Here is a 12,787-nt window from a genome sequence, read left to right as displayed (position 1 = left end):
GATTCAGGAAGCACCCACAATTTTATTCATTGTAGGGTAGCAAAAGAATTGAATTGCTTCCTATATCCAGCACCAGAGTGTCAAGTGATGATTGCAAATGGAGGAACAATAAATTGCTCTGGAAAGTGCCATAATATCAAGCTATCCATGGGAGAATATGTATTGACTAGCCCAATGCTTTCCATTCCAATGGGAGGTGCTGATGTTGTACTAGGAGTCCAATGGCTACAATCCTTGGGTACAATAGCTTTTAATTTTCAAGAACTTTTCATCAAATTTTCTACGGAAGGAAAGGAAGTTGAATTAAGGGGTATTGCAGGGAAACCAGGAAAGATAATCAGCTCTAATGGCATGACAAAGCTTCTAAAAAAGGAGCAAAGAGGTGTAATTGCACAATTATGTTCGCTAGATGTTTCCACATTGGAATCATCTATTTCTCCAGATCTCCAAAAAGTCCTGGACAATCATTCCAAGGTATTTGAGACTCCCAAAGGTCTCCCACCTATGCGTGATCATGATCATGCTATTCATCTGATTCCAGGAAGTGTTCCTCCAAACATCAGGCCGTACAGATATCCCTATGTCCAAAAAAGTGAAATTGAACGTATGGTTGCAGAAATGCTAGAGGCTGGTATAATTCAACCGAGTCAAAGTTCTTTCTCAGCTCCAGTAGTATTGGTGCACAAGAAGGATGGATCATGGCGCATGTGTCCGGATTATAGGGAGCTCAACAAGCTCACTATTAAAGATAAGTTCCCCATTCCTGTCATTGATGAATTACTGGATGAATTGCATGGATCAATTTACTTCACCAAGTTGGATCTTCGTTCGGGATATCATCAAATCAGAATGAAGATTGAAGACATTCCGAAAAAGGCATTTAGAACTCATGAGGGTCATTATGAATTTTTGGTCATGCCTTTTGGCCTTACCAATGCACCTTCAACATTTCAAGGTTTGATGAATTCAATTTTCAAACCATTCCTTAGAAAATTTGTGTTAGTATTTTTTGATGATATACTAATCTACAGCAAGTCTTGGAAGGATCATGTTGAACATGTTGACAGGGTGCTACAACTATTGGAGGAGAAACAATTATATGCAAAAAGATCCAAATGTTTCTTTGGAGTCCAGGAGGTGGAATATTTGGGTCATATTGTATCTCATGAAGGAGTTAAGGTAGACCCTAGCAAAATTAAAGCCATTAAGGAATGGAAAATCCCCACATCCATAAAGCATCTGCGAGGATTTCTTGGGTTGACAGGGTATTATCGCAAGTTTGTTAAGAATTATGGGAGAATAGCAGCACCTCTAACAACATTATTGAAGAAAGATTCATTTTCATGGACTCCGGAAGCAACAAAGGCCTTTGAACATCTTAAAGAGGCAATGTGCCAAGCACCGGTCTTAGCTACACCGGACTTCACAAAAACCTTTATTGTGGAATGTGATGCTTCAGGAAATGGAATTGGTGCTGTTCTAATGCAAGATGAAAGACCCATTGCTTTTGAAAGTCGTCCAATCAAGGGAAAGTTTTTAAGCAAAGCTATTTATGAGAAGGAAATGTTGGCAATACTCCATGCACTTAAGAAATGGCGACCCTACCTAATGGGAAGACACTTCAAGGTAAAAACGGATCATGATAGCCTTAAATACTTTTTAGAACAAAGATTATCCTCTGAAGAGCAACAAAAGTGGGTCACAAAGATGTTGGGTTATGACTTTGAAATCATCTACAAAAAAGGGAAGCAAAATGTGGTGGCAGATGCACTCTCAAGAAAGGATGAGGATGTGGAAGCATTGTTGTGTGCCATTTCTATTATCCAACCAGATTGGATAAACGAAGCAAGGGAGGAATGGAAGAATGACGAAGAAGTGTGGGCACTTATTCGAAAGCTACAACAAGATTCCAGTACTTCTGATACATTTAGCTGGCAAAATGATTCGTTATGGTACAAAGATCGCTTATACCTCTGTAAGAATTCCCAGCTAAAACAAAAGATTCTTATGGAATTGCACACTTCTCCCTTAGGAGGGCACTCAGGATTTTTAAAAACTTACCACAGGGTTAAGAAGGAATTTTTTTGGGATGGCCTTAAATCAGATATTCAAAAGTTTGTGGCGGAATGTTTGGTTTGCCAACAAAATAAAGTTGAAACAATTAAGACACCGGGTCTATTACAACCTTTATCCATTCCAAGCCAACGTTGGGAGGAGGTTTCAATGGATTTTATCACAGGTTTACCCAAGTCTGAGGGAAAGAGTGTCATCATGGTGGTAGTTGACAGACTTACCAAGTATGCACACTTTTGTGCATTATCACATCCATTTAAAGCCAGTACAGTTTCTACTGCATTTATGGAAACAGTTCAAAAGCTACATGGAAACCCAAAGATTATTGTAAGTGACAGAGATCCCATTTTCACTGGAAATTTTTGGACAGAATTATTTTCTTGTCTTGGTACTCAGTTAGCTCATAGCTCATCTTATCATCCTCAATCTGATGGGCAAACTGAGATAGTAAACAAATGTTTGGAAGGATATCTTCGTTGCTTTGTATCTGATAAACAGACACAATGGGTCAAATGGTTGCCTCTGGCTGAATGGTGGTATAACACTTCCTTCCATACAGCAACAAAAATGACCCCATTTATGGCACTTTATGGGTATCAACCACCATCCATCACATCATATTTAAGAGAAAATTCTAAGGTTCAGGCAGTGGAACATCACATCGAACATCAACAACAAGTCCTCCAACTCTTAAAGGATAACCTCGTGTTGGCACAAAATAGAATGAAACAACAGGCAGATCAACATCGCAGTGAAAGAAGTTTTGATGTAGGTGATTGGGTATTCCTACGGCTACAACCATATAAGCAAATGTCCCTAAAGCAAGCTAAGAAGGATAATAAATTATCACCAAAGTATTATGGTCCGTACAAGGTGTTGCAAAAGATTGGTACTATGGCATACAAATTGGAGCTTCCTGCAGCTTCTCGATTGCACCCAGTTTTCCATGTTTCATGTTTAAAGAAGGTTATAGGCGACAAGCTCCCAATTCAAACAATATTGCCAGAACTTGACGAGGAAGGAAAAATTATATTGGAACCGGAAGCAGTCACAGAAAAAAGAACTCGACAGCTACGAAATCGATCAATTTCAGAGTATCTTATCAAGTGGAAGAACTTATCCACTGAAGATTCCACATGGGAGGATGAGAATTTTATGCAGAAGTATCCAGAACTACTCAAGCGTTGAGGACAACACTTTTTTGAAGGAGAGGGGCATGTTGGGTCCCTATAATACTAGTGATTACCCCATTACTATTGTAGTTATACCCCTTATTTATATTGTTGTGCCCCTATTACCCCCATATTGTTATTTCTGTGCCCCATAGAATCCCTCTATTGTTATTTTTGTGGCTTTATATTATTATTGTTAGGTCGGCTGGATTATATTGTGACTCCTTAGACTCCTATATATAGAAAGGAGGTTTTGTCATTTGAATCATCCAAGAATTGTTCATTTATGTAATGTAAAGGAGGTTGCCCCCTCGAAGAGGCTGAATTCTAAGGCGTTGATCTATCTTTTCTATCTTTTCTTGAGCTGGTTTCATAACAAAGATCCAAGAAACCTCTAGGAGAGAGGTGAAATTTATAAAGTTGTATTAAATCTTGAGTCTAAAAAATTCTTACATGTTTGGGAATTAAGGAATGCATGTAATAATGAAGAAGAAGCTCTAGCAATATTCCATGCCCATCCATCATAAATGAGAATGGTGTTTCTTAGGTATCAATAATAGGGGACTCTTCAATCATTAGTAGATCATTGTATTATCACTCCCCTTTGAACATCTCAACCTCTCACATCTAACCTAAAGGGTGGTTTCTTTGTGTTGTAATTTTGAATAAATCTCCTTTTGTAAAATTTTAAAGGTGCAAAATGGAGACATGAAAATGGAGGTAAGATTAATAAGTGTAAATAGAAGGGGGGGGGGTGTGAAGTTCCTTAAAACACTCCTCTCTCACGACGTTAATGGAGTCTCGTGTGAAGGATGTCATGCTATCTACATGTTTTGTTAAGTATAAAAAAGTAGATAAGAATTTAATATCACTACTAGATCCTTCAATTCCTATGCCATTTATGACAATGGGCACAACCTTAAATGGTACATTAGATGGGAGGTAAGTGCATGTGGATTAATTCCATGGTTCCATTAGGAAATTTCTATTTGCTACATTCTTACTCCATATCAAGGGCATAATTGTGTGGTTGTGGACGAAGAAAAGTTGAAGCCATGCTCATTTATCTATAAGCTTGGCTTTGGAGGTACTCTATACCCACTCAAGTTATTAGGCACTAAATACTACCCTCTTCCTTTTATAATGTGGGCCATTTCCACTAACACCATTAGTGCTATGTTTTATACAATCTAAGGGAGGTTCAAAGAAGGTTCAAAGAATGTTATAGAGATGCAAAAACCTAGCTTATGGAGGTCCATCGAAACGTTGTGATGTTATCCACCACTCATTGGAACAAATGAATGGAGGGTTTGGGAGTGTTCATAATAGGATTAGAGATGATTTTATAGTTGACACAACCACTCAACTCTTGTTTTTTAAAAAGTCAAATAAAGAACTTCAATCCTTCATGCAAATTTCTCATAAGAAACAATTGGAGTTGGATTTTTTGTAGATTTTTCCAAAATCGTTGGTTGATAGAATTGTGGTACATCTCAATTTTCCTTAGTCTATTGTATTATTTCCCTCCCTTTGACCTCAATATCATACAGGGACTCATGGTTTGGTGAATTCCCCTCTAGAAGCATGGGGATATTGGCTACAATAGGTAGCACCAGTTTGGTTGTAGAGAAGAACATGGAAGTAGTTACCATCATGGGCCAAATGAATGAGGGCATGCCAACCCTAGAGGAAGATATGGAAGCTTTAGTGGATTTGAACATTGTTGCCCCTCTAGGGAAAAATTTATAGTTTATCATTTTTTGAATCTCTATATATTGTCATATAGTTTTGTTATTAACACAAATTTGAAGGAATTTTACTTACGAATATTTTTTTGTGTGTGGAGTAGTATAGATCAGGACATAATTGTATGGACTTGGCTCTGCCTATTTTGCTCGAAGGTTGTTGCTAATTTTAAATTTTTCTATATTACACCATTCTTAGGTTTGTAAACAACTCTCTCTAATACAATATCTAACCATTGATGTTAAAAAAAGGTTTTAAAGTGGACACACTCACTCATTTTTTGGCGAAATTCTCCCCAAATTTAACAAGCAATTTGTTGAAATTCATAGTTCCAACTATAAGATGGGAATTTTGACCATAGAACTTTGGATTTAAGGGTTTGGACCATTTTAAGATGACCCAAATGATTGGGATTTGGAAAAAATACGTGGATTATGTCACTGAAAAGAATGGACTAAGTCACTGAAAATGTTGATCAAAACAAATTGGTGGGCTTAATAGTTAAGAACATGTGCTTCCTTGTAAGAGGTCACATGTTCAATTGTAGAGAGGGGGCAAAGTATATACACCTCTATAGAATCTATCATTCAAATCGTTGTGAGGAGGCGTGTCCCTTGTCTCACAAATAAAGGGGTCTCATACACCAATTTGGTGTCTAGCTTAGCCATGGCCTTAATAATAGATTATTATGCACAACTTGAGTGGGCCTAATGATTGAGAACATTTGATTTCTTGTAAGGCATCACAAGTTCAAATCCAGAGGGGGGTAGAGTATGTAAACCTCTGTAAACTTTAGCAGCCAATTGATGCATGGAGTTTAGCCCCTTGTCCCACAAACAAGGGAATCTCATACACCAATTTGGTGTCTGGCTTGACTGTGACCTTAAAAATATATTATTATTATTATGATACCTAGACACATATTGATGATGATGGTGGTGATCATGATTACCATTCATTGAAGATCAACTTTGGTTTATTGCACCTTACGAAAATAAACACGAAAAATAACTAATATGTTTCAACATATTGTTTCCGTGACAAAAAATTGAAAGAAGCTTCATGAGGTTGCTTTGATTTTCATGAGTTAACATGTTATGAAGATTCATAAAGTCATAAATGGCTTGAAAATTAGACCTAGTGTATGTGTAGGTAGGGAAATGTAGGGGGAACTGTATTTCATCCCCCACCTTCTCAGTATCTAAAAAATTACACATTCTTTCATCTTGTCATGTTTTAGATCTAGTTCAACACCCATTTTTTCATTAAAAATCTTAAGAGTTTTTTCACGTTTTAACAATGTTAATTTTATTTTTGACATTGTCTACACTAAAAAGATAATTCTGATTTACTAGCTTGAGATTTATTATATACTTATAATACATTAACCTATTCTTATTCTCAAGTTCTTCATTGCACAATACTTCTCTTTACATTTAATTGTAATTGTACTTTTAATGATACCGATATTATGAAGAGAGTTAGGGACTTTACATGTTTAGTCCATTCTCTTTGAAATCTTCAGTGACACTCATTGATATTTAAAACAACTCCACAAAACCTTTTACTCTTCACATTGATTAACTTTTGCTTGCATATTAAACACTTGATCAAAACTTACTTTTCAATAAGTAGGAACCAAATCTCCAAACCACGTCATCTCTCAACTATTTTATTAAATTACATCTTGTTTTTAATGATCCAGTTGGGGGAATTGATAATTAGGCATAATCTCACCCACTCTACATGATGTTGAAACTATTGGGCTGCATTATAATCTGCAATTTTTTATGCAAAACCCACAATCATGCTTTGGAGTTTATCCAGGGATTTGAATTGAAGTTAAAATAATTAACATCGTTCATCCCAACCACCCAAGCTAGATGGGCGTTAAATTGCAATTTTACATCTCAATATAAATTCATATAAATTCTGTTTTTTTAAAGTTAATACTTTTTATTTTTTCACAAGGAGAGAAACCTTTATATTTTTGAAAAATAATATACATGTTGCGGTCCTATAAAGGACTGTCCCAACATTGTGGCCCTTTGGTTTGCTTTTCATTCTTATTCATACCAAAACCAATACCTATAGGTGACACCCTTCAACGAGTCAAAAAACAAGTTACAACGATTCAGCGGATTGTGACCAAAATTAAACAAGAAGATATTCTTGCCTCCTGACCACTCCTTAAAAGTAGTCCATGAAATACTAGTTTAGGTTAACAACCCAATGATCAAAACCTATGAAGTGAACACTTAGAAATGGAAGTCCACAAATTCCCATTCAACCCCCTCTACCAATTTTGATATACCAAAAGAGCCAATAGGAAGCACAAAGGGTTCCTTAGAGAGTTCGTTAGCCCTGGTATTCAATTCAATGAGCACATGCGAGAAATATAACTAATTAAAGGAAAGTATTGCCTCTTATATGTCCTGGAGCAATGGTTGAATAAAAACATGTTCAATTATGACCTTTTTCATTGCCTAGGCAATCACAAGTTGGAAACCCCAAGAACTTGTAATTTTTGATGACTTTTAGTGAAGCAACCGAGAGGAGTGTTATTAATGCAATAAATTCAACTATGTTATTAGAGCCTCTATTAGGAGCAAAATAGACGGTGCATGATATGAGAATGAGATACATGTAATCCAACTATTCCATAAACCAAAGAATGACCTTGTGAAGCTTCGTCGAAATAACCCCAAGGGATTTCATAGTCAAGAGCCAACATCATTGGAGTTCTACCATTCTTCTGTTTAGGGGAAGCTATGAATTCCATGCATAACTTTACGACCATCCCTATTGTAATCTCAAGGGGGACATCTAAAGATCTGAATGTATTGGAACTTCAGGCCCACCAAATCCCATATATCAATGTACAAGAGAAGACTTCAAATTAAATTATTGTCTTATCACCTATCATTACCTTTATTTTTTCTTCTAAACTTTACCCTGACCATTTTGCTTGCAAAGTGAGCTTGGTAAAAACTCGTTTCCTACTTACTTGCACTGTATAATACCTAAATTATATAAGAACAAGAAAGAAAAGACAAGAAATATATTTTTTAGAAATCTTGTATAATGAATATTTGTTAAGACCAATATAACCTCTTTTCAAACCATTATTCTAAATTACTAATTTATTATTTAGTACCAACCATATTATAATTCCAAATTAACAATTTGTTATTTAGTACTAACCATATTATAATTTTGTTTTTTAACCCAAAAAAAAACATTAATTTTCATAAAACACAAATACCTTTTAAAATTATTTAATAAATACTTTAAAATTAAAAAATTATTTAACCAAGATATTTCATGACCAATGTAAACTTTAAATATCTTTCATTCAAGAATAAAGGACTTTTTAATTTACATGTCACTGACATAATTCCATAGAAAACATTTACAAATTAGGTATTCCTAACTCATGCCACCCGTTCCATCATAGTGGTATTCCCAATTTATGCTACCCGTTCCACCATGATATTGCTAACATTGGATTTTGATAATAATTGAACTTTTTTGTCTTACCTTGATGTACTCACATAACGCTACACGCCATTAGAATATTCACCGCAAGTAAAACCAAATATAAGAAGCTCAACTATTATTTTTTCATTGGAATGTTCAGCATACAAATGACAAACCGCATTCAAAATTGACACCGACATTCAAATCCCACGAATGGCCGCGCAGCCCAAAATGAGGCCATAACAGAATTCCTTTTAACAGGGCAGGTGATGGAACGGGGGTATGAATTTACCAAGAAAACAAAGAGAGACGAGGGAGGGGCCTGTGGTGTCTGCTGTATGTCCCACCCCACCAAGAACAGCTGCCACACTTAACTATTCTATTGATAATGAATGGAAGGAAAGATGCAACACAAACATTAGAGCGAAAATTAATTTGAGTCTCAAAATGTCACCCTCGGTCTAAGTACTTGCTGACAAATCATCACATGATCCGCAACCCCTCGGTTTAACTCCTGCATCCTTATTCTATTATTTTATTATTATTCCTAGGAAAGGTATACATTTAATTTACTATCTTTTTAAAATTAAATTAAAGCTGTAATTTTACTCTGAATTAGTAGTACCCCACTGCCTGCTCCGGCTATCTTTCTTTGAACCTTCAAAGGAAGGTGATTCCCCCCGGCATTGTGTGTGGCGAAGCACCAAACAGGATTCATTGATTATAGAGGAGCCTTAAGCCATTGAAAGATTGTTTCCCTGATCTGTTGCGCTCAATGATGATCAGCTTCAGCAGCAAGACAAGTAGGTAATGCTATCTTCGTTTCCACTTGATACTCCTAACAATAGCCAACTCCCGACGGCACAGAGACCTTAAATGCCAAGGAAAAAAACGGAAAATGGCTCTGCAGATTGGCTATTTTGCCGAAAAAGATAAGGAAAAAATAAGACAATGTATTGTATGATTGTTTTCTTTGCACAGTATTCACTTGGAGAAAATTCGGATAACGGAAGGTTATCTTTCATAATAACGGCATAGATTGGCTATTTGTCATACATTTATGTGAAATCCAGAAAATGAGTGCAGAGATCGTATCCCTTGCATAACATATTGCCGGGTACGCACTGGCTAATTTGCGGAGAAACCTGGAAAAGAATCCGTGTGGATTATATGCTTAGTGAGATCTTTAAAAACTCTCTAAAAGCGATTGCATAGATTGCCTATTTTTTCGTGCTTGTAAGAAACAGTAAACGAACTGAATTTTCTGCTTCCCTTCTGTAATGCTGTAAGAAATCCGCAGATTTAACCTGTAGCTTTATTTCGGAAAAAAATTGCAAGGAACATTGAGATTATAGCCTGCTTTCTAGAGGCTTTATAGGATAAGATAGGACTGGTTACTGTTTTGTGCATCCCGCGGATATCCTATTCGCTACCATGGTTAAAATAGGGAAAGACTAACTGTAGGAGTCTTCCAGAAAACTGGTAAAAAATCTCATAGATAGCTTATTCTACTATCTTTAAAGGAAACCCGCAAATTTACTAGTAGTATTTTACTTGAAGTCTTAAGAAAACCGGCGGATCACTGTCGAGGTGGTTCCTTTTTCCTCTTATTTTAAGAATAGCCCGTGAATACGAAGCACTTTACAACAGTGCTGTCCATATCTGCAAACCAAAGCGAATTTTTTTTTCTTTTGAACTGAGTAGGTTGCTTATTTTCCGTGCTTCCTAAAGGAAAAGGCTTTCGGCGAGCTTTCCGGGCACCGCCGATAGTTATCTTGCAGCATCATTTGGAAGGGACAAATCTTTAACCGTAGCTTTCAATATCACGGCGAACTTTAATTAGCTTTAATGGATTTTACTTGTGCGGTATCATTTCTGTCTGGGTTCGCGAACTTGCTGTCAAACTTTTGTAAATAGGGGAGTAAGGCCGTTTTTGTCAATAAAGGATGAGTAGAGATCTGACTGGCTTCATTTCATTTCGAATGCGTAGGTATCTGCTCAACGGGGGCGTTTAAAGAGCAAGCATGTTTTTGATAATAGGATGTTACGTGTCGAAAGCTAAAGCGAGGCCGTATGGATGGCTTTGTCCGCGATGTGAAAAGCTTTTTTGAAACCACCACTTCATTTCTAATTGGAATCAGAATAACTCTTGTGGTGCTCAAGTCTTCATCCTGTAATTTCATCTATTTCTTTGCAAATGCTCTGTCACAAGACTGAAGTCTTTGCCTCTATGATGCACACCTTCCCAAGTGCAGGGCCAATGGTGGAAGCGTAAGATTTCGTTCTTTCAAATTTGGTGTTATTTTCATATTCATTTGCTTTAATTTGTTTTTGTTTTCTTCAAATACCTGTATTTGATTGACTGGGATTTTTGTATACCATCTAATTCAATATCGAAACTCTGTTCCCAGGCATTCTCAAAAACAACAAAGAGGATGGCCATTTTTACAGGAGTTGCCTCTGCAAGATGAATTCAACTATGGAGAACTAACTGATTTAGGGGTAAGATAATGCTTACGTTTTCTGGGTGAAGATGGTAACAACATGAGTTTTTCTTTATATGCACACATACACATCAATATATAATTGAATTAGCATGTAGAATGTTCTTTGAAGACCGGAAGTGTTGTGTGTGTGTTTGTGAGAAGGGGGAGAGAGTTATTCATGATTTAATGAAATTTTCAGGCTGCTAAAACTGAAGATGAATCGAAACAAAGTAAGAGCGGCAGCAATTTTAATTGTTACCATTGTCAACTTGAAGATGATGTGAGTTATTTATCCTTCCCATTTAAAACTTGTATCTGTTTTGAGTTCGTTTAATTATACACATATACCTGGAAACTGCCCAAATAAGTCAATTCTGAATGGTTACGTCCTCCACAATGGGTTCTAATCTGATGTGAAAAATGAGACTGTACCATCTGGGAGGGGCTTCCTGCAGCAGATCCACCAGACCATACTCTCCTTGACTCATGAATTATTGAATATTTTTCCCAACAGCCTGCTGCTGCTTGAGCAGTGGTTAGTTCTTCGTTGGCAATTTCTTGCTTCGCTTGTCATCCTTTCAAAGTTTCAGCCGAGGCCAACTGTGGTGAATTAGCAGGAGATCTCCGTTGTTTGATATTGTCTGATATCTTTGGGGTTATTAATGTACATCCTTTTGATAAACTTGTATGATCTCAGGTTCAAAAACTGCAAAAACAACTGCAAGAAGAACTTGATTTGCGTGTCATACTAGAAAGTGCTATTCATGAGAATGCTGGAACTTTACCCAACTTGCCTTGTCATCTGCCAATTGATGTATTTTTTTCCTATCCCTTTATCTATTTCGTATGCAATGGTGTCCGTAATTTAGTTATTGCACATTATAATTTTGTGTCCTATTTTATATCTAGGCTAAGTAAAAATTGACATAATAAATGACTTTCCTTTCAGTGTATTTGATTCTTTTCTGGTTTCATTTTGGTTTGTTTCTTTCGAAAATTGTAGGTTCAAGAGCTGTTGGCCAGCATTGCCTTATTGGAAATTACCATTACAAAGCTGGAGGAGGAAACAGGCTCTTTGCAGTACCAACTAAGTCAGGAACGCAATGAACGGCGTCTTCTGGAGTACAGGTTCAAACAGTTACCATCATTGTCACCGCCAGTGGCATTTTCCTCCTCGGACAAGTTAAAGGACCAGGCATTTTCATCTTTGTATCTTCAAGCAGAGGATCACCTGAGACACTCATTACTTGATGTAATTTTCTTGTGTTTCTCCAGTTGTATGTTGTTAAAAAATTATTTTATTTTTCATTTCTTAGTAGTCTTGTTGGTTAAATTTCTTTCTTCATTGGTCCTGTTCATGATTTTCTACCTAACTCAATTGTTTTGCTTCTGTCTTGAACAGCGAGAATCCTCCTTGGTTTGCTCGTCAAGTGACAATTTTTTATTACCACCCCCACCCAACCATGATTCCTGTCTCAAGTCTATGAGCTCAAAACGAAATTTTTCTGCCAGGGAGGTAAATATGTAATATGCTTTCTAGTTTTGTTGTTTGACATTGTAAATTGCAAATACACAGGGTCTAGTGTTTCCTGTTGGAGTATTGGGCCAGAGCCCTTTTTAATATTCTCCTTTTCAATCTGACTTGAGATTAGAACTTCAAAATGTTAATTTCCTTTTTGGTTTCATGTTGTAAATACATAGAAGCTTGGATGTTGTGTTTGAACATTAGGACAGAACCCTTTGATTTGTTTTCTTTTCCAATCTGAACTGAGACTAGAGTTCCAAGAATGTTAAGGTGAAAATAGAAGTTTCAATGATAATTCTGATTAT

At 36.5% G+C, this 12,787-nt stretch overlaps 1 protein-coding gene across 5 annotated transcripts in view; it reads left to right on the top strand.

Moving 5' to 3' along the window:
* Positions 1 to 9,080: 9,080 nt before the first annotated feature.
* Positions 9,081 to 12,787, top strand: part of LOC149168145 (ubiquinone biosynthesis protein (Protein of unknown function, DUF547)) — a 46,119-nt gene continuing 42,412 nt past the window's right edge. The window contains exons 1-7 of one of the 5 annotated variants that reach the window (XM_089428135.1): positions 9,081 to 9,274; positions 10,462 to 10,742; positions 10,883 to 10,973; positions 11,157 to 11,237; positions 11,655 to 11,771; positions 11,961 to 12,209; positions 12,360 to 12,473. In XM_089428135.1, the coding sequence (XP_089284261.1) occupies positions 10,669 to 10,742; positions 10,883 to 10,973; positions 11,157 to 11,237; positions 11,655 to 11,771; positions 11,961 to 12,209; positions 12,360 to 12,473 (726 nt within the window). In that variant the 5' untranslated portion in view covers positions 9,081 to 9,274; positions 10,462 to 10,668. Of the gene's footprint in view, positions 9,279 to 9,569; positions 9,589 to 9,630; positions 9,649 to 10,120; positions 10,338 to 10,461; positions 10,743 to 10,882; positions 10,974 to 11,156; positions 11,238 to 11,654; positions 11,772 to 11,960; positions 12,210 to 12,359; positions 12,474 to 12,787 lie in introns of those variants that run through there. The other 4 variants (XM_089428134.1, XM_089428138.1, XM_089428137.1 and 1 more) reach the window with 4 other exon arrangements.

Source organism: Pinus tabuliformis, chromosome 4_2 (assembly GCF_031772625.1).
Source record: "Pinus tabuliformis cultivar Carrire ecotype Pingquan chromosome 4_2, CPIR1, whole genome shotgun sequence".
Lineage (NCBI taxonomy): Eukaryota > Viridiplantae > Streptophyta > Pinopsida > Pinales > Pinaceae > Pinus > Pinus tabuliformis.
The sequence above is the reverse complement of the archived record's forward strand: the minus strand, read 5'-3'. Positions and strand labels throughout refer to the sequence as shown.